At 34.2% G+C, this 23,168-nt stretch overlaps 1 protein-coding gene across 1 annotated transcript in view; it reads right to left on the reverse strand.

Annotated features, from left to right (window-relative positions):
• The window catches only part of LOC148168612 (metabotropic glutamate receptor 2-like), a 144,316-nt gene that overhangs the window by 89,173 nt on the left and 31,975 nt on the right, over positions 1–23,168 (reverse strand). The window contains exons 2-5 of the mRNA XM_088046796.1: positions 15,302–15,392; positions 2,136–2,658; positions 1,426–1,553; positions 486–726 (exon numbers count right to left, since the gene is read on the reverse strand). Coding sequence (XP_087902922.1) covers positions 486–726; positions 1,426–1,553; positions 2,136–2,598 — 832 coding nt within the window. The 5' untranslated portion in view covers positions 2,599–2,658; positions 15,302–15,392. The remainder of the gene's footprint in view (positions 1–485; positions 727–1,425; positions 1,554–2,135; positions 2,659–15,301; positions 15,393–23,168) is intronic.

Here is a 23,168-nt window from a genome sequence, read left to right on the forward strand (position 1 = left end):
TTTTAATAATATTTCTACTTCTGCTCATAAATTCAATGCTGACATGAGGTCTAAAGTTGAACCTCCTCTTCATATTTCAGGCAGTGAGCCAGACCAAAAACTTTCAGCAAATAATTTTATTGAACTCCGACAATGACTGAACTGACGAATTTTCGTGTAATTTATGTAAACATTGTGGTGAATTTCGCCCAACGTGGAAGGAGACAAAAGAACGTGTGTCTGTAACAAACTTGCGGCGGATGTTAAACTTCCAGGTAACAAAGCTGAGTGACATTAAAAATAACTGGAAAACTTTAGATCGGAGTATGAGCAACGTCAACCACAAATTTAATATTGTCAGCTCACGTTTTGGAAACTTTGGATTCGACACACCAATCAATTTTTTGCTCGAACGAATGAGAAGACATACAAATTATCTGTGATGATTGAAACAGATTTTTTGCTCCGTTTTTTTTGTAAAAACCGTAATCGGAATCGCTCCATACCTTTCGAAACATTCCTTCCGTTCGAAAGTGGAGTTGTCGGTATAACGCTACGATTTTTTCCATCTGAATTATGGCCGACAACTGTTCCAGGTTGAGTTGTCTCCCACGTTGGCCGTAAAGAAGTTCCGGAAAAGTCGCCTGTATCTTTGAGATTTCCGTGAGAAAGCACCCTGCTTTCAGCCGAGTCGTCAGACCGCAAAGGTAAAGTGTAGTCGTAAGATGCTGTGGTGAAAGCTTGCGTCTGAAAGGAACATTTTATCATTTAGAATAAAGATAATGTAATAGGAGGATATTGGGAGGCTGCGAGCTGTGTAATTTGATATCGTAGGTCTGCTTGTTTTATGGGACGTAGTATGAATGTTATGATTTATAGAGCTGCAAAAACAGAGAGCGATTGAAACAGTTTTCTCGGGAGAAATTCCAGGGTTTGATGGTGTTCAATAATCCACGGGTATACAATAAGAGCAGTGGCTTAATCTTGGCGTTTATTGGAATATGTAAAGCAAGGAAATTAACATTTGGTAATGTCAAGAGTGAGGCTATTATTACCGTGTTTGCGAACGGACAGCAATTCCGAATACCTGCTTCTGCAATTAGATGGAATCAGCATGTCACTACATGCAACTGAATATGTAAATTTTCAGAATATTCTGTCCTTTGTTTGACCTTAGCTTCGCTTATTTATACAGGGTGATCCTTTCCTTAAAAAAAGCGACAATGATTGATTTTCCCGATTCAATATATCACTGCTTCCCAATTCGAGCGTGAAAAATGTAATTTAAAGGTGACCTTTTTAACTCCCAGATGAAATTAATTACTTATAACCGCATAAATTTCTGCAATTGAACGAGCGACAGGACATCTATTTCGCAGTAAAAATAATAGCAGACTAAACGCATTTTGCATGGTTAAGGCAAGCCGGAAGTGCTTTGAAAGGTACCTGTTGAGTGGTTTCCACTTGGTTTTGTTTGAGGTTATACTCTAAAGGGACGACAATGGGGGTGAAGTTTGGAGATATCAGAGAGTCGGGGGATGTCACTGTAACATTCTTGCTTGTGGTTTGTATAGCTGAAACAAAAAAGTAGTTGGATGAAATGAAAGCTTATTTAAAAAACTACGCAGTGACGCAGTGGTTGGGCTAATTTTCGTGCCGACCCTTGCAAAAAGGGCGTTAGGATAACTACTCTGAGTAATTGTCCTTAGCAATTTTAATCAAAAGTTTCTTTAATTATAACCGGTTTATATGTGAAGTTTGAGTAGCAGATGTGTGATGTTAATTTTTGTAAAATGATCTGACACGTAATAAATTATCGCTTTGTGATGGCCTTAATTAAACTAAAACAGAATTTATCGGATCAAAATGAAATTAAATTTACGTAAGCTTACGTAAAAATCTGCCAGGCTCGAAAGAGAAAAATGGAACAAAAAGGATAATTGATTATTAATCGAACACAAATATTTTCCCTGGCACCTTATAATTTCCACTCTCGATCTGTTGATGTTCTAATTCTTTTTATTTGCTTTCGTTCAAAAACCGGCGGGTTTCTTTCACCTTTTTACCCAACGCATGATACACGATCAATACAGAGTTTTATGCATGAAAGTTTCTTAACTTCTTTTAAAACCTGTATGAAACTAAATTTAACTCACCCAACGCCGTCGAAATTGAATTCATATTTTTTGCGTCCAATTCTCGTAAAACTTTTTCGTCCAAACCGACGGATTTATGTTGGTCCTCTTCCGTTAAGTTTAATTTTTTCTCACTTCCCTTCACTGCATTACTGGATGACGTAATCAGGTTATCACTTTCAATTTTTTCGCTCGTGTTCGCCTTTTTGTAGGTCGGTTGAATTTGGGTTTCTGTAATCACTTTTCCTGACGTCTTGCTGATGTCTGCACTAGTGCAAACTTCGCGACCCTGACATTCTTCCAACGTTTTATCTCTCTCAATTGATTTGGTTCCAAGGACCGGGTTATCCTGCGTTAATGTGACACCACTCGATTCCATTATCCTTCCGGAGTCTGCTGTTGTGTAATTAACAAAGTTTGCTTTCATATCGGAATTCGTCGCCAGTGAAGCGATGGCCAAGGTCACCAAAAGAAACGATAACATCGTGGAAAGCTATTAAATCCTAAGAGCAATTTCCTCTAGGAGCCGCGGTAAACTCATGACCTGAAAGCAAACAAAGCGTGTTGAAAAAATAAACAGCAACGAGCAGCAAATTGCGGTTTATCACTTTTAAAGGTAAATAAGATGCATAGATTGAGGTGGTTATTCCACTCGTTCTGACACAAACTCAGAAACTTGCAATAGTACGAACTTCTCGGCAGTGCTTTTGTTGTCTTCAAACAGGAACAGCTTGAGCTGTTGCGGTTGATTAGTTCTTATCAGAACAAGAACTCGTAACTTGCAAGTTGCAGTTCTTGACAATAAATTTAACATCTTAATAAATCTAGAGAATCTTAGAGAGTTTGAAATGAACAATAGAAGTAAATGCAGGTAAAGTGTCCATCCGCATTTTTTTTTGTCCAATTTCAACGAAACTTTAGTACCTATCTTTCAGAACATGGGACTTTTCCAGCTTCCTAAAAGTATGACCATTTTTATTTTTTTTTATTTAGTAGTTTTTTTTAGAAAATGTGTTTTTAGGCGACTTAAACTGAAAATGGAATTTTTAGGCCTCAAAAGCGGCCTAAAAGTAAGTCTTTTCTGGCCGCAAACATTTTTGGCCGATCTATGGTGGCGTCATATATCCATAGTTTTGCACATTACATCAAGATACCGATATTACCCACAATTTTATAATTATTTAAGTAAAATCAAATCGACAAGCTACTGTAATCTGCAACAAAGACGTGTTGAATTATGAAAATGAACATGTCTAGCAATGCTGCTGCAACATCAAAAAGCACATCAAACCTAATTCATACAAATTGTAAAGCTACACATGCCGAAACTGCAAATGTAAATAGATAAAATATGAACTTTTCTAAAGGATTCATAAATATTTACAATTATTCAGTTGTTATAAATGATTAAATCAATAAATCATAAACAAAAATTAATTAACTTGTAAATTTAATGATGTCGCCTAAAAAAATCTTGTGTGTATCACGGCCAAAAAGTGCCATTTTGCCCTCGCCTTCTTTCTGGCCTCGGCTCTAGCCTCGGCCATTAAAAAAAGGCTCGGCTAAAAAAGAAACACTTTTTGGCCTTGGTACACAAATAGCTATTTTAGTCGACCTTAACTAGAAATTGAATTTTCAGTTTTCAAATATGGGCAAACAACGACCGTTTTCTGGCCGTTTTCATTTTTGTTTGTAACGGTGGTAACGGCATCTACCGTAGATTTTTTAAATTACATAATGATACCGACATTACCCTCAATGTTTAATTATTTTTGTAAAGTCAAATCGACAAACTGCTGTAAAGTGCAACTAAGACCTGTTGAATTATTGCACACGAACATGTCTAGCAGTGCCGTAAGTGCTGCTGCAACATCAAAAAGCACATCAAACTTCGTTCTTACAAATTGTGAAGCTGTGATGCCGAAATTGCCACTGTAAATAAAGAAAATATAAACTTTTCTAAAGGATCCATAAATATTCACAATCATTCACTTGTTATAAATGAGTAGATCAATAAATCATAAATAAAAATTAATTAATTTGTAAATTTAATGATATCCCCTAAAAAATCGAGCTTGTATTACGGCCCAAAAAGGTGCCATTTTGCTCGAGCATTTTTAAAATAAGACAAAAAAGAAACACTTTTTGGCCTTGGTACACAAATAACTATTTTTGGGTAGGTACTATATCACCAATACAATTTCTATAATAGTCTTATAAAAATTACTAGAATTAATATTTTTAGTCTATGCATGCGAAAAATCTAAAACTTTAAACTTAAGTTCTCGAAGTTGCCAAAGTTTTGTTGAAATTAGATAAAAAAAATTTAAGGGTGGCTCACATCACTTGAAATTCCTCAAAGGTGTAATAAACCGAAGATTATCCCGTTAAAAAGGCATTTTCTATTCATGGTAAAAAAAGAAACTCTTATTAGTTCTTTGTCCAGTCGTGAGACTTAAACTTCGGGCACCGATTACAGATCTTTCACCGGTAATCCTACACTTCCTGCTTGTTATCTGCTACTTCGAACTTTAAGCTTAAATGTCAGTCAAGCCATTGTAGAATTACATCTAAAATTAGTGAGAAATTGGAATTTTTGTAGATTAGACACCTTTTACTATATTTTCGCAATTGTCCCTGCAGGGCATGCAGTGCTATAAACTTCCAAAAAGATATTTTATCATCTGGAAAAACATCAGCTTTACATTAAGTCTTATCTTTAAGACACGTACGTTGCCGGAAATTATGTAGCAGCTTTGCCCCAAACAAAGTGTCTGCTTTCGGATTCTCTGGAGATTAAAATTCATTAAGGGGAATCTAAACACCTACCTTTACCAGCGTAACATATTCAAATTTTATTCTTATTATTCGTACAGAAGATATTCGCAGGATCAATTAAATGAATAAATTTATATCGGCTCCATTTTTAACATTTTCGATACGTGCATTAGTTAATTCGTGCAGACTGCTTCTTAGTGATCAAAAACATTCCTTCAGCAGCGTAATTTAATTAACTTTTTAAAAGTAGGCAACAGCCAAGACAAGACTTGCCACTTTTTCACATATACCTTTCTGCAACTTTATCTTCGTTATCACGAAAGTTAATTAATTTTTTGTTGTCCAGAAAATTAGCTAATACTCTCTTCTAGTTATTTAAGTTATGTAATTTAATCGCGTGCAACAACAAAAGGATGCAGGAAATGATGAAAATGAAGCAAAATGAAATCGTTACCATGTTCCGTTTAACAATTTCCGAATCCACTTTACGTCTAACCCTGCACGTCTTCCGCAGCAGCATATTCGAATTTGTTTCTTCAAATAATAAAAATTGTCAGTTATAGAATGAGGGTCGAATCTTCTGCAGCTTCAGCACAAATGTTGATCGTAATAACCGAAACTACTAAGATATTTTCCTACGTGACGAGGGTCAAACGGAAATGACATCAGCATCAGAATCCCATCGAATATTCCAAGTGATTATCGCTCCAATTAGCAGCAGACATCTGATGGTGGTCAAACTTATAACTAATGAAATTTTCATCTCCTAGCGGAAACTCTTTACAGCGGCTGCTCCATTAACCAAATTTCATATTTGTTTTACGACACTTTCGTGTTATTGACGTTTATAGTCTGTGCATAAATAACACCAAAAATTGCTAAAGAGGAGATGACAAGACGGTGGAAGTTATTTTGGTGTTTTTAGGGTAATAACGGTACGACCGACATAAAACGTGACATTAAACTTTAAAACTCCGGCGGTCCTTTTCACTGGGGTATTTTATGGTTTTGTGGAAAAATTAACGGAAATATAATTAAATCGAGCATCTGTTTCACATCGCTGTAATTTTATTCCTTCATGGAAGCTGCATTTTAATATAATATAAACGAGTTTTGTGCAAAAATTTCAAGTGAAAAAAGCACTCGCTGTTATTGCTGTCTGGAGAACTCCGATTATTGAGATATTCCGCTTTTCTTCGAAACATAATTTTTCTTCTATTCACTTCTTGGAAAAGTTTCAGCGTTTGGAGAAACTGCGCTGGCTTCACAACCGTTTGACTGTATTATTGAAACCAAATAATATGTCTCAACCACAAAATTATTTCATTTCCGCACTTGCCACGCAAATTGAATACCACAAAATCAGGCGACTCGTTTAATGTAATCGCCATCAATTGAAACTTTTAAAACATATCTAGCATCCAGGAATCAGTTGATGAACACTGTGTTTCCGGAAATCAAATAACGAAACCGCCGATTTCCGCATGCCGTGGCAAACTGTTTACGCTAGGCGAGCACAAACCAAAATCAAACTTTAGATTTGTTGTTAATTTTTCGTTGGCATGTTGCAACGGATTTAGGGAAAAAATCCGAACAGCTGTCATGACCAGTTTATTTTTTGGCGTCCTGTCATGAATCTCTTTGTCTCCACCGAGCATAAAAGTATCAAATCCGAGCCTCAAAAATGAAGTGCTTCATTACTGCTGAATTACTCTTCTGTGACATTAACGGCGAGCTGTGACACTCTAATCACGGAGCGTATTTGCAATTTGCGGAGATGACGAGTTTTAACTTTAATATAAATTGTGGTAGCTAGATTTTCTAAACAAAATTATTCTAGTTGTTTACGGAGAAAGGAAAATGGAGGCGTTTTCGAATAATGCAGCTATTAATACGAAGTGGCAAATTTATATTTCATCGTATTTTTCAATGAAAAGTCGTGGTAAACAGAATTCAAAAGGTATGCATTGAAAGTGCTTCATTTAAATTTAAATATGGAAAACAAAACTTTTTACTTTGAACTCGTTTTGCGCTTTCAACAGCATCTTTACATCAGTGACGAAAAGGCAGTGGCAAACAATACAAAGAAGATTTAATAAAATGTGCAACTTACCACTTGTTCAAATAAATTGGATTAGTTGGGACAGACGTACAAACATGACGGTCTTACACTAAAACTTTGAGCAAACTCGTCTTTGTTCTTACGACTTACCACAGTCAACAGTTTTGGTAGAGTCAATAATATACCATAATAAAAAAAGTCAACAGAAGAATTATTAAGCACGGAAAATTCCGGAATAAGTTTCCGTCGAAAAAGTACCTATTTATATTGTAAACTGAAGAAATTGAATTTCTGAATTTGGGATATGTAAGTCCGAACTATTAGCAACAAAAGTCCGAAAAAATTGATGGCGAAAACTGCATTTTTCGATCTGTGAATCCGAAGAGATAAAACTTCGAAAATTTTGGATAATTTGTCCACCGATACAGATCTACTTCAAAAATTAAATTTTCGATTTCAGGATATGCAGGACTGGATTTTTAGCGGCAAAAGTGCGAGAAAACAATGGCGAAACTGGCAGCATTCTATCTGTCGTAGTTCCGGGGAAATGGAGCTTCGAAAACTCCGGAAAATTGTCCATCGAAATACATCCACCTCAAAAATTGAAAGCCATAAATTAATTAATTTAAATAAATCTTTGGAATACGACCATATTTTACAACGATTCTTCAGTGTTTGTTTATTAAGCTCAATGTTTATGGTCTAAATTTAATTAAAAACGTAAATCATTTTCTTAACATTTCGAATAAGGTCATTCGTCGCGCTAATTAAAACGACCTAATTGGTAGTTAGACAAACTTCACGACGACCATATTAATTACGAACCAACGGATCGGAAACTGTAATATGGTGTTGGCAGCACTTAAATTCTAAAATTTCGCCTTTGTAAATCGGTAAATTCGTTGCAGGAAAAATTACATTAGTTTGTTTTATTTCTTTGTCAAAATTGTTATTGATTTTTGGCACCGCTAATTTTATTTGCAATTGCAATAACAGAAGAAGAAGTTTTACTTTTTCATTTCGATTGTTAAGTAAAATGGTCTTAAGGAAATCGCTCTACAAAATTTGTCTCGAGTTTTATCATTTCTATGGAAATCTTTTTTTTTCATCATTTGAGGCGCCAATTTTTTGAACATTTTATAACAGATTCTAAGCAAAGAAAGGCGCGAGAAAAACGGTGGCAAAGATCCCGTCTTTCTTTCTATTGTAGTTTCAGAAATATTGAGTGTTTAACATTTTAAAACTCAAAATTTACTATACAAAACTTTAATCGCTTCTAATTGGGTTATTTGTTGACGTACGTTAAAAATTCAGACAGTTTTAGATTCTGCCTAAAATTTTGCGTTAAATGAGCACAAAGAACTTGAGCTTGTGTCACAAATATTGACCGAATTTCGTTTTCAGAAGGTCTTTTTTGAGTCATATTTAACAAGCGTTTTCGGACCAAAAGCGACGTTTAATTGCTTTGAGTTAACATCAATCATAAGAACAGTTCTAAATATATCAACTGATCAAATCTCAGGTCGGTAGATCAAATAGTTTACAAGCGGCGGTCAAAATAACAAAAATTCAAATTTTGAATTTGGTTGAGTCGGAAATTATGTTTCTCAAACAAAAATAAAAATTAAAATCGGTGACAGGTGAATGTTAAAAAAAAGAATTTTTGTTTTAAACAGTTTTTGTTTGGAAAACAGCCATAAGCGTCGAATAACGGGTAATCCGGGGGGCTTTTTGCCCCATTAAAAATTCCCCTTTAAAATTTTTGTGTTGTTTTTTCTATCTAAAAACTGATGTTTTACAGTTTTTACCGTTTCAAAATAATAAAATAGAATATTTGGTGTCATATTTCGGATCGTAAAAATTCATTTATAACAGGTGCATGTTTGGTAATTAAGTAGTGCGGAACTACTCTTCAGCTACTTGCCATTAAATAAGCGACATTAATTCTTAAATACGGAGACGACTATTATGGTTTATATCCACTATGAATCCGTTTATTAACGAATGAACACGTTGCGTCGCCTCCACCATCGATAAACGACTCTGTTTTTACATTTCTGCTGCTATAGGAAATAATGTTACCCGACCGTATTAAAATGATATTCAAAAAAAGGGAAAAATATTATTATTGTGCAGTTTGGAAAATATGAGCCATTTTATTACCACTGCTGGTTCGTCCATCATTTTTATATCTATATTAAATTCAGTTCATTTCGTTTTGGTTTAATATTTTCTGATATCAACATATACCAAACTCTAAATATTGTCTCTTATTTACTAAAACTAACCGGTTTTTATTTGGTCGTTTTTACTACTGTAGAGTTTCGTTCCGACTTACTTTATTGTTTCTCTCTTTAATATTACATCCGCCTTTTTACTCCATTTTAAATTAGCTTTAAACAGAAAGGAATGTGCGTTTGAAGAACTCTCAACATTATGGACTATTACAAATCCTTATGAGACTTCACAAAGAAAGTCTGACGCCACGTTACAACAAAAACGAAAATAACCGCAACAAACATTTTTCACGTTTTAATGACGTTAGAAAACAAATTTCAAGAAAATGTTTCGCGATTACTTTCCATGTCGAGGCCATTTTAAAAAAAATTAATATTCTGCGGTTGTGCAGAACAGTAACTCTCCTGGAATAATAACTGGCGGCTGGGTTTATTAATTTCTTCGAGAACAAAAAAATTCTCTAAAAACTCAACTAACTTCATTCGGTGTTTCCATTGTTTTGATTTAACGCTTATTAAAAAGTTAACTGAGGCTTTGTTTTCATTGCCTAAACAAGAATTTAATTATTCCGAAAATGGAAGCAATCGGCTTTGTTCGCGAAGATTTGCGTACACTAAAAACAGACTGTAATAACTATCACACTTTGTAAAAGTGACAAATTACTGTTAAGTCGTGTTGAAAATTACGTATTACGATTCTAACATGTTTTTGTGGAAAGAAATAGTAGGCGTAACACCGCAAATAAATTGGAGTGGGCTCTTCCAATCACTGAGATCTAATAATGACAAATCAGTGTAATTACACTTCAGTGATCAGATTAAGAGCTCGTCGGAAAGGAGCTGTTTCTTCAGATTTTTTTAGAATACAATTTTCTAGGCGTATTTGCAACTTTTTTTTAAAATGCATCAAAACTGTCTTGAAATTTTGAGCAATTAGTATTGTGGGAAAATAATGATGTTGTAAATTAATTGCTTTTGGGAAACTAGGAAATCTGCACGTGTCTTTTGACTATTATAATTAAGGTATTTTAACAACAATTAATTATGTTTTTCGAAGTGATTTTTGTCACTGTCTTGGCTAAGCTCTTAAGCCTCAATTAATTACAGTTACGAATCTCTTCGTAAATCTCGAAAAATTAAACATGACAAAGATGTCACAGATGGAAGCGGGGAAATCCGCTTTTTCCTTAACAAAATTAATATCTGTCGGCCGAGTATAATCATTAATTGTTTCATTTCATTAAACGATTTCAAACAAATTTGGGTTAATTCTGCCAAACGAATTTTATTAATTGTCAAATTTAAACTCATCCATTGTTTGCTTATTAAGAAGTAATTTCCCGGGAGATTTCTCTTTGACAAATTGGAAAACAACCCGATTGAAAACGAGTTATTTCCAAAATATCTCTATTAAAGTAGATCGATTTCTTTCAATGTTAATCCAGGGAGAAATAAAATTGCCTGTAGAGACACCGTCGTGTATTAAACCAATTAGTCGATTTTGTGTAATAGTTTTTATAGGCAGCTTTGTTTGGGCGGTGCCGAAAGACCAAAAGATTTGTCATGCGGAATATTACTGACGCGAGAAAGTCACGATTTATTGCAGTGGAAGCGTTCTTTTTCTTGTAAATTCTGAGCCAGTTTCGTATCGATGCTAGCTTTATTTATGCTGGATGAATTGGATTTATAGTTGAATTTATTCAGGCTAAAACTAGCATGTTTTTGCTTGGAGACCTTTAAACGGTGTACCATTGAACCGAGTGAAATTCAACTTAGGTGGTAATTTGCTGCTTCATAAAACACAGATTTTTGACCGTTGAAAATAATTTAAATTTTTAGTTTTTCCATTCACCTGTATTATAGAAATCGGAGATTCTGGAACAGTGAAGTTTTCCTTTTTCCTCAAATTCATTGTTGAAATAACAGTCGTTTTATAAACGAAAATAGAAACGTTGCTGCTTCCACAATTACCATAATAAAATGGAGGTTTAACAAAGCAAGATCTTTTTTCACCCACTACAGAAATATGAAATTTACTTAAGTATCCGAATTGTCCCTCAAAAAAGTAGATTCGTTTTTTTACGTGTTCGCAATTAAGCTTTGTTAAAAAAGGAATTTATTCGTATTATTGCGATTATTATGAATCACGTTTATTGCAGACATTCAACCTTTGTTAACTTTATTCTTCCAAACACGACAATTTTAATGACAACATAAACACTAAGTATGGTAATTAGGAAAATGTTCGAAGCAGATAATATGCTTTGACAAATAACCAGGTCACGAGTATCCCTAATAAATTAATTAAATTTGTTTAAAGGTCATACTAAACTGGATTAACCCATAAAAGTTTCAGATAGGTGAAAGCCGGTAGTTAATCATAAGCAAAGCTTACATGAAAACGTTAAGGGATGCAAATTAATAAACCTTCTCATTGTTGAGAGCAAAATACGGAACAAATTAATAAATTCGTTGTTTTCGCGACAAACACCCAATAAATCCAAAAGCTGGCAAGTCCACACATTTCCCCAACTGAGTTTATAATTGATTAAATGGAATTAATTATGACCAATCGTCTCATTTTCAAACATTAAATACTATGGAGAATTATTGCCTGACGGCACCCTCAGACACCCAAAGAAAAATCTTTAGAAATTGATCGAAAAGTGCTCAACCAAAAAAGCATACAGTTACCTAAGCTGTGATTAAAATTCAGGCGAGTTATTACAAAGCTTTGAAGCCGCCCATTCTCGAGGAAAATTTGAATTGTAAACCGAATCTTTCGGCTAAGCTAATTAGATCTCAAAATTGCGTTCGTTTGAAGTGCTTCGATAGAAATTTTAAAACTGAAAAATCCCGTCCGTAATTAGCAATTACATATCGCAAAAATTCTATGTTATGCGGATTTGAGCGAGGCACATTTTTAACCGTTCCATTAAGCTGAAGCGTAATTAGATCTGCTAATTGCGTGCATAAAAACTGCCAAATTCGTTAAGTTAATGTGGGTTTTTCAAGTCGGAGCTTTGTCTGGAACGAAAGCTTTTACAATGAATGCGGAGCTTTAAAAGCTCAAAAATTGCATTTATTAATTTAGCAACAAGTAGTGTTGTCTCTAAATAAATAGAACAGGATATTATATAATGTATTATATCAGGTTTCACTGTTGCCGTGTGAATAAAAACATGACAGTTTTAGCCGGAATGTATAAACGTAAACATTTATTTCTCGTAAACAAGACATCAATACGCTTTAAAATGCTGGTAAATTGTAGCGATATTTTATAGTGCATTTACATTCAGCACGTAAATTCGTTAAATTATTTCAAATATCTCCATGCATTTACCCGTAAAATAACTGCATAAATACATAAATTCGTACTGAATATTATCGCAGATTTCGATTTCAAGTATCTAAATCAGGAAGCTTTTTTGCGGTTTTCGCGCAAAAGTGTTTTCCTAGTAAGTTTTGACTTAACTAAAAATGATGTTTGTCAAGTTGCCAAAAATGGTGGATGCGCCGGGCGATAATGTCAACAAATTTCTTTGCCTCTCCAATTCATTACTAAAATGTAATTACGCAGATTTACTGTTGTGGAGTAAAACTTCATACTATTTCAATCCACGTTCCGATGAACTCGTCTCCCGCCTTTGATCTAGCAAGAAAATTTGTAAAATTCAGGACACGCAATGTCGACGGAAATTGATTAAAACCGTTCATCACAATTACATATAGCAACAGTGATGGTAACAACTGCATTAGTCCAATCAAACGGGGAAAACAACAGTAGGTGTATATAGGATCAATTCAATTGTCGACCTCTGGGTGGAATACAAAAGATATTTCATTCAAAAAAGATCAGGTGAATCCCAGAGATTTGAAAGACAAATTATTTTACGGTATGTGGGCACTCCGCTTCTTGAATTTATCGTTTGTTTTTGCGATGAATTTAAAAACTTGTCTGTACACTAAAATCGATAATCCGTGCACGTGAAAGGCAGTTTGGCAAGCAGTCAACTAGGACATCCGATGGAATATTTAAGATAACACAGAAACTTCCTGTGGGACTGTTATTTCCACTATATCTTTGTTTTTGTATATTGACTGTAACGCACATTATTCTCATTGAGTTGTTTTCGATGCTAAATAACAATTAAAATTCCCCCATCTCCTCAAAATTAAATCTCAGACGCCGCTCTCCACTGTTTCTATCTAAATTGCAATAAATTTCATCTCAGATATTTAAAACCATCAACTGGTACACTTATGCGACTCATTTGAATATAAATTGCATCCTGAAACTTTAATATCAACTTCTCAGCTCTGCAACTTTTACAAAAATTCCTCTAACTTCTCATTTTGAATGTTAATCATTTAAAGTGTTTCCAGATTTCTTGTTCCAAATTGTCTGGAGAAATTTCCAAAATTAATGTTATCTCTAACTGTAAATTATTCATGTTGGCAGCGTCACATTATTCCGTGACATAATTGCATTATATCACAAGATGTATTAACGCACGTTTTACATATTATCGAGGTCTTATCAGTGCCAGGATCAGAGAACACCGAGCTTTGATATGACGCGTAAACGTGATTAAAATACGTTCTAAAAGTTTTTTTTTTTTTTGAGGAAAACTTTGATTTTATTACCATGATAAGCATATGCTTTTTGAACTATAAATATCATGAAATATAACGCAGCGCTCGAGCAATCATCGGAAGTATCAAATATTATGGTCTCTTCACGTCTGTGCACTATTAACTAAACATGCAGCTACTTCGTTTTATGGCAACACAGTTTTGACGCCACCCAAGTTTTATAGTTCATGTAAAACTGTTTTATGAAATCAGGAGCTGCACAAACGCTCTTGCATATTTATCGTAAGTATAATCTTATATGCAGCGAGAAAATGGAGGATGTGATCCTCAAAGTAAACGAGTTACTAGAGTTGTGCTGTACAAAAGAACGCCATAAATAAAAAAGACTTCTTACATAACGTTTGTAGATAGAGAATATGGGATGAATAGGTGTTCGCTCCAATCTTCAGGAAAATTTGTTTTTCTGTGAAAAAATATTACCTACCAATTCTTACATTATAAAATCTGGCGACACAAAGCTTCACTCGGCGGAAGCTCCGGACTGTCAAAGGTGTCTGATTTTGGTGTCGAATGGGTATTCAAACTTATTCAGAAAAATCCAGGGGCGGAAACTTATGTTATTAAATTTATCGCCGCCACAAACTTATTAATTGCATATTTTTCAAAGTGTCGCAGGAAAATTAAATAACCGGAGCGAGCTCGTTATTGATTTACATTTAGTGTGAGATTACATAGTCGATTCTATATTTTCAATTTAAACTGTGCAGCTGTTATCGTCTGCGATCGGTCCATTAGGTCGAAAGACTCCACATTTTGATATCTATTACTCGAGTACGAGAAAGTTTTTCAGGTTCATTTCCCATTGGATGCATCATTTGTACCTGTCATCTTGTTTTTTTCCGGGTAGTTCTTACTCTGCGGAAACTGCAATCATTAATGACACAGGATTTCAGTGGGTGGGAACTTCAAATTACAAAAATTGTTAAAACCGGTTAAAACAGTCCGGAGGCAAAAATAACAAACAAACGTGAAAAACAAACCCATTAGCTATATTGAATTAAAAAATAAAAAACCTTCCGGAAGGCGTACATGCATTTGACTCTTGGTCTCGTCTGATTACCCATAAATTTAAACATGTTGTAAAATTAATTCCCATCGCTCTAATCTCTTTTGTTCCGATCAAATTTGCGTTTCATTTGCCTTGCAAACAAACTGTCGGTTTACAAGTATGGTATCACATATACGCCACTGTCGCGTCAATATCATATAAACTCCACTCGAATTTACCATCAGACGTTATCAAGCGGATGCGGGCATGAACAAAAATGTGCAAGCTCGGCAAATTAAGTTTCGACAATTCTCATGTAAACAATACGAGAAAATGTTGAAAAGTGTGGAAATTGCTGCTTTCCTTTTGTGGTTTCCAACGAGATATGGGAGTATCTTTGTGGAAACGAAACTGATCCATCGAAACGAGCAAACATGAAAAAATGTGATTTAGATTTTCTCGTTACCTGGGCAAGCTTTTCCTCGAGCCGTGATTCGGACAGAGATGTATGCAACATCCGCTTCGATTTCAGAAACTTTGATTATCTTCGGGGAAATCTGAAACAGGAAGAGATTGATTGCTTGATTGGGTTTGATTTTGTATTATGCGGAGCAGTTAGAAATGTGGTGCCACTCGAAGTGCGATAAAAAAGTGGTAATCCTTGCAACATTTTGTGACAGCGTTTGGCATTCATGATACTTTGCCACTAATTTTCTTCTCATTTACGACCTCTTTCCGATAAAGTGCGAGTTTACGATCAGGGACTTCCAGAATTTAGAAATGGGGCATTTTCGATGTGTTAGAAATGGAACACAAACCATTGGAACATAATTTAATAACATTATACTAAAATGCGTATAATAATTTCTTTGTCTACACTGTGATTAATTTACTCCAGTTACTTAGCGTCACATTGAAAAATGGTTTGTTATTTTAGGAAATTTCAGTGAATTAAAAAGGGTCTTTTTTCATTCAAAAATAAGAGTATTAAAGCTTGCACAATATTTCATGAACCCAACAGTATAAAGGTAATTTCAGAGAGAATAATTTGTTAAACGTGCTTGCGATTCATATTTTCATTATACAACCAAAGAATTTTATCTCTACACAAATGCAGAAGATTGTCAGCAGATTAACTGTCTTCTGTACCGCTTGTAATTATTTCATCATCCTGTCTCTAAGCAATTCATTATAAATTAAAACAAAATCCTAGAAAATAGTTGTCGTTGAAGAAATCTACAAAACCAGGTAAATTTAACACAAACTTAATGACCGAAACGCGTAATTTTGAATCTAATTTTTCCTCAGGTCTCTAATTAATTTCGGTAGATGATTTTGTAAAAAATAACGTAATGAAAACCAAGAAACTGGAAAATTATACAGCGAGAATCCGAACCTGCACTAATTTATCATATTATATTATTCTGTAGGTAGATGTTGTTACCTTGAAAATGAAATTAGAGGATTCTGGCTTACTTTTGTAATTTCTTGTGTTGTACATACAAAACATTTATGAATAGTGTTTTTTAATCAAATTTAATTAAACGCAATTTTGCTACTCTCACAAAGCCGCGATTAAAATTCATTCGTCGTGGTGAGAATCGCATCATAAACTTTATTATCCCGCGCGAAAGAAGGTACGTTTGTAACAAGAATATGCTAAATGTACTGCAATGGAAGCAAAACACAAAAGAAAATTAAATCCAGCTTAGAACACGGCATGTACCGAAAAAGACAAATCCAAATGTGCTTTTAATGAAGTTGACATTTTATCTCCAAATGTAATAACGTCGTTGCAAAGAACTTGACCCATTTTCCGGTAATTACGTTTCATTTTTGAAATAAAAACAATTTCGTTTAACAGTGTATGATCTTTGTGACGATGTTTACACCTACTTTTGACTTCACGACTATGACCCAGATTAAGAAAAAGTCGAGCTGAGGAAGTGTGCTCATAAAGAAATTAACATTCTACTTCGCTGTTATGATTATTGCTTTATTATTCGGAATCGCTAATGTTCTTCTTGGAAATATTACGGTTTTCTTTTGGTCACAAATAATTTGCCGAAGTCCATAATTATAGGGGATGGTCAGAAAAGCGAAATTAACTCGAAAATAGAGGATCTGGATTCAATTTGTTCCGCTTTACTACAACAAATAAAAAAATATTCTTCGTACATTTCGTACTTGGTGATTTTAGTGCTACAGCTATGAAATTTGACAAAATTACAATTTTTGAGTAATGTATTAAAACAATCAAATTGCAAAATTGTAGAGCGAAAGACGCGGATTTTATAAACTGTAATTTTAACATGAAGCAAAAATTTTCGACTTCTTCGATATAATTCGTTTTTTTTCTAATTTTAGTGCTACAGCTAAAAATGTTGTGAAAGTTACTATTTTTGACTTAAGCATTACCTTAAGCAAATTGCAACAATTTTCGAGATCGTTTCGTTTCGAGATTCTAGGAAAGCTACTTTTTTTGAACCGTTTATTAACTCTACTAAATTTCAAAGTTGTAGAACGAAAAAAAAATTTTTAAAACTCAACAAAATTTTTTCACTAAAATTCGTACTTCTAGCAATCTTAGTGCTGCAGCTGTGATATTTGGGGAAGTTTTAGAGCTACTTTAGAGTCGTATATTAACTGTACCAAATTGCAAAATTGCAGGGCAATGGGCACAAATTTTAGAAATTTGTATTTGATCACGATGCAAAAATTTTTGTCATTTCACTAAAAATCGTAATTTTTGTAATTTTAGTGCTACTGCTATGAAATTCGGATTAGTTACTATTTTTGAGTTGTCTATTAACTTCACTAAATTCCAAAGTTGTAGAACGAAAGACACAAATTTTAGAAATTTTTATTTTCAAAGCAAATCCGAAATATGACAAATCCTCCGCGCCACCGGATAATTTTTTGTTCGCTAAAGAAGAAAACGGTGATTAGCAATTTAAAAATTACCTATTAATCTCTTTATTGAAATCAGTTGTGTTTTGACTTTTCGAGAAGAGAGTCGTTTTGATTGTGTGTGTGCTGGTCTGAGAAACATTTTTGCAAGGTAGGTGGTAAAAATTCGTTACTTTGCTAATTTTAGTGCTTCAGCTATGAAATTTCGGGAAATTACTAGTTTTCAATTGTACATTGACTCTGGCAAATTGCAGCATTGTAGATCGAAAGACACAAATTTTAGAATATTTTTTTTCAAGGCAAATTCGAAATATGAAAAATCCTCCCTTAAAATTCGTAGTTTTCGTAATTTTAGTGCTACAGCTATGAAATTTAGAGAAGTTACTATTTTTGAGTCGTCTATTAACTTCACTAAATTCCAAAATTGTAGAACGAAAGACACAAATTTTACTTTTTAAGCACCAACAAAAATTTTTTGACTAAAACTTGTATTTCTAGTAGTAATTTTAAGGCTAGAGCAATAAAATTTCGGGGAAATACTACTTTTGAGTCGTATATTAACTCTACCAAATTGCAAAATTGTGGAGTAAAAGACACAAATTTTGGAAATTTTTGTTTGGACATAATGCAGAAATTTTGGACATTCATTACTAAAATTCGTACTTTCACTAATTTAAGTGTTACAGTTATGAAATTTGGAGAAATTACTATTTTTGAGTCTTGCATTAATTTAATCAAATTACAAAATTGTAGAGTGAACGTCACACATTTTAGAAGCTTTAATTTTCAAGACGAAGCAAAAACTCGTAATATCCGTTAAATAAATATCTCGGAAAATTTACAAATAGCTTGTGAATCATGCTCCATCATTAACTCATACTTTACTTTCTTTTCAAAGTGAATTTTAGTATCATTACATTACAAGTGTTATATAAAATATGACATTAATAAATTTTTATAACTGCTAGCTAACAGAGGTATTAACTGCAAAGGAGTGAGATTCGTAAGAAAATTTATCACCAACCTGTAGAAGTGAAAACACCTTTCTGTAGTTTATGATAGGTAACCTAAACTTTGCCATAATTTAAGAAAGTTTGCCCGAAAACTGACCTGCTCTCTACATTATTATCTGCTTCCAATACATAAGATCTATGGGCCAAGTTTAACTAATTCAGTTATCTCTGAATTATAACAGTTTGTCGAAAGTTTGGAAGACTTATTGACGACCCGTTATATGGCGCAAAATTACAAAGAATGACTCAAAATTAAATTTACGGGTTTAAAACTTTTGAGGCAAAAAATGTGTTGCAAAAATTGTGAAATTTAACATGATTTCTGCATCTTCACAGATAATTAACAATCCGTTTAATTTCATTCGAAACGTTAATCCAGTAGATCAAAAAATCTAATTAAGTTCTTGTTTTCGTAGCAACGTACTAAGCTTAGGAGCACTGTTACTATCAAAACGTCTTGTTCTCTTTTACCGCTTTGAAATAATTCCAAAAACGCGACTCTATAATAACATTTTAAATCCATCCGAACATATTGAACTTTTCCAGCTACAACCGCGCAAATTGCTATTGTCCTGGCTTAATCTGCCAACCAAAACATTAGGTGCAAGTGATGGATTTGCCCTGCCGCTTTACAAAGTTCAGTTCATATTTTGTGCTTACAAAGAGAAAACAGTTCGCGGGAAATGCACGCAACTGCAGCACGTTCAACTGACAAAGATTGATAGTTTCACTGATATGTATAATTCAGAAAGTAAAGTATACATGAACAGAAAGTGAGGAACGAAGTTCATAAGAATTCAACACGTGAATTTTTACGAACTGGATTACAAGCCTTAATTATGAGTGCAACTGCAAAACTAAGTTTGTTTGGAAGTTGGTTTCGACTTTTATGGAGTTTCTTGGATGTTTGTATCATCGCTGCGAAAGTTTTAGAGTTCTGTAAAGTATGCAGTAGTGTAATAATTTCTAAACCGAAATCTTTTTATAATAATAATTGTGAAGTTTAACGTCAAATTAATCTGCAAGAGGAAATTGTAGTTAGCAAACATTTCTGCAATTTTCTTTTGCTTTAAACATTACCAATGTAATCTTCAGTGAATCCCAGATCAAATTATCTTTTGTGCTACCAGCGACTTCAATCCCATTGACCACAACGGCACTTTTAGTGCATCCCCAATACAATCTGCAAACTCGAATCTTTCGTTTTGTCCATTGAATCTCTTATAAATCAATAAAACTGCCATTTTAGAGACAGAGTGGAATTCTCAATTGTACCTTATGCAAACATTTGATTACAGGAACAGTTACCCATTCCTGGTCCGCTTTTCAAACATATGAATTTCTCCGTACCTACATGAGAATTAAATTTTCATCAGATGTTAGGTGTGCGGAGTTTCTGTTTACACTTTCCCAAACTTGTAGAGTACATTTTCCGCTCATTCATTCTTATTGTGTGGAATTCGCCTGCAGTAATGGTAAAAGCGCAAAGTCGATAAATAACAGGGAAGTGTATCTTAATCCTATTATGTCGTGGACCAAAACCACTTAAGTATTTTCAAATAAAGCTCTTCTGCTCAATTTATGTGGGGAATGAAAAACATCGCGGTTACACTTTTAAAAATTCAATAAAACCAAATGGAATTACGATTCCGGATCTCCAATACTAAAACCGAACCCGGCGCATCCACCATTTTTGACCAAAACAAGCAAATAATTTTCTGAAATATTCACACCAGTGTTTATCGGATGAGGGTTACATTCAACATATTAGCATGCATCAGTAACAACGTTTCTAAACTGTAGTGACAGAAAGAGAACAGCAGACCACCCTATTTTGAAAACGAAAGTGGATGTTCGTAAACACAAACAATGTGGAAGATGATTGAAATGGATTTATGAAGAGCGACCGGTGTTAAGTTATGCTGAAGAGAAACCATTTTATCAAAGTATAGACGTAACAAACAACTTTGTCGGCAAAAACATTAAAGTGTCAGCAAGAGACAAATCGTGACGTGACGTGTTGCCTAATGCAGTGCTTTTATGGCAAGGTACGATAAAAAAGTCGGACTTTTCCAACGCTTTATTTAAAAACTCAAACACGGGGGCTAAAGCCGTGCGATTACCAAACTACTGCTACGGATTTTATTTAATTAGTTAAAAAATTGTAACTCTGACGCTGACATGGAGAGCTGTAAATTTCGAGACGTCAAAACGCTTCAAATATTTGAAATTGAAAGCTATTGAGTGCAATATAACTTAACCGCAGCCACTTCGAAATGAAATTCACACAAATTTACGTCGGCGAACACAGAAAAAGTTGGGCAAGAACAGGGATGGGAACTTTCCCAATTAAACACAATCAGTTCTCGGAATTTCCTATTTAATTCACCCCTTTATGCTCCACTTCATTAAAAATTTATTAAATTCGCTTCCATTTTTGGTACGTTTTTGCGATTAATTCAAAACTGCCGTGATAAATCCTGAAGATTTCACCGAAAGCTTTGCTCTCACCCAATTAGAGAAAGTTTTAGTGTTAATGGTAATGACAGTTAGCACTACAGGACCGCAACAGTATAAATTGTTGTATAGCGAATTAGAAAGGACAGATGAGATAGTTAAGATATAGTGGATATTCCACAAGAAATGTACCTATCTTGCCAACAGGGAGACGTAATTTATGGTTTGAGGTCTGCACATCTTAGTAAAAGACACGTTGGAGTGTGAGGTTGAAGAAAGTATATAAACAGTGCACGAGAAACTCATATATCAAGCTAAATTTTCGGCGTGTCGCTCATGAGAAATGCTTGATTTTTTAAAGTAATGTTTGTTTTACCACACGCTTGTTTTTCAACACAATTCATAGCGAGCATAATGTAACAACTGGTGCATCGTGATTACTCGTGTCAATTCTATGATTTATGAGAAAAAAGGACCATTACATTGCTTGTTTGTCTCTCTGATTTATAATGGAGTTACTGACATCCCACCATTTTCACCATTAGCTGAAAACGAAGCGAAACGTCAATTTTAAAATATCTCAAATTTTTTGTAATTAAAGATCGACATTTCCAAACTGAAAAACACGAAATTATTTCATTTCACTGCGTTCTTGTTCCTAACAAAATATTTATATGGTTCTTCTGACCCGAGCCTTTATTAAAGCAATGAAAATAAATTTAGTCGGTGGAAAAATTAATATATTTATGGAGTTACACACAGTTCGGTTCTCCAATGAATATTAAATAGAACCGGCAAATTGCGGGAGGGAGAATATAAATTCCAATTATTGAAAAGTCGTGATGTGTCAACAGGGACAGGATTAAACCGATTTCAGAATGACATTGACTTTTTAATTATTGTCGTTGCAGTCTGGATTTGCAATGATGAGCTGATAAGGATAACGAAACCGAATGAAACGAAACGGATTTTTTGTGTTGTAAAATTTTACTATCCGGGTCATGTGAATAGGTTTTATTTTAAGTGCGAAACATTCGCGGAAACGTGCTATTATGTTTACTAAAAATAAAAATTCAACGTGCTTATAACATTACATTTGCGGAATTATTTTTCGAGCAAAATCTTTTAACGTTGGTTGTATTGTTTCACTCTTTGTTTTCGTGCAGTGTTAAAAGTTAATTAAAAATGTCTGTAATTCCCACCTGTGTATATTTCCGCTTTCTTTGTGAACCAACCGGCTGAAATCTTCAGTCTTGATTGATCTGTTTTCGTAACGGAATTATTGTGCAATGAAGTCATCAATCGTCAATAGTCAGTGTAATTTGACCACTTTGCAATAAATTTAAATATGATTTCCAAGTCCACGTGTCTGTTTTTACCACATTCTAATTTATGTCAACTGCATTAAACCCAAAACTTGTCACCAATTACCCGGAAATTTGTGAATCCCCGAGAGAATTTCCCAAATTCGGAGCCACCCGCTTGTTAAACTCGGCTCCAAAATCTTGTTTTCTATCAGTTAAGAATTTCCATCTTAAAATGTTAAAAATGAGGCGATTATTTTTAGATCGATATTATACGTTCAGTATTCTTAACGCGTGGCTGCCACCACAACACATAGTTCTTGGATCAATGCGCAATATCGTCACCCCCTGCTGTACCAGGATAAAAACTTGACGAGTTAAACAATATACTACCCGTAAATTATTCTCTTTACGACAGGAATTTGTGCGGCTTCTTCGTGAAGTGGATAATTTAGGTACTTATTCTTCAGTGCGTGGGTTGGATCCAAACAGACGTTAGTTTTTTTTGTGAAAACGTGTCAGCAGCTGCAACGTTATCGAAAACGGGAATTTTTATGAAGTTCAAACGACCCACTTTCGACGAAATTTTCGCAAATTTGCCGCACGGTTTTAATTAAAATAGTGGACCTCGGCATTTGCATTTCGCCGT

Source organism: Gnatocerus cornutus, chromosome 9, assembly GCF_029298725.1.
Source record: "Gnatocerus cornutus isolate USDA-ARS CGAHR chromosome 9, icGnaCorn1.1, whole genome shotgun sequence".
Lineage (NCBI taxonomy): Eukaryota > Metazoa > Arthropoda > Insecta > Coleoptera > Tenebrionidae > Gnatocerus > Gnatocerus cornutus.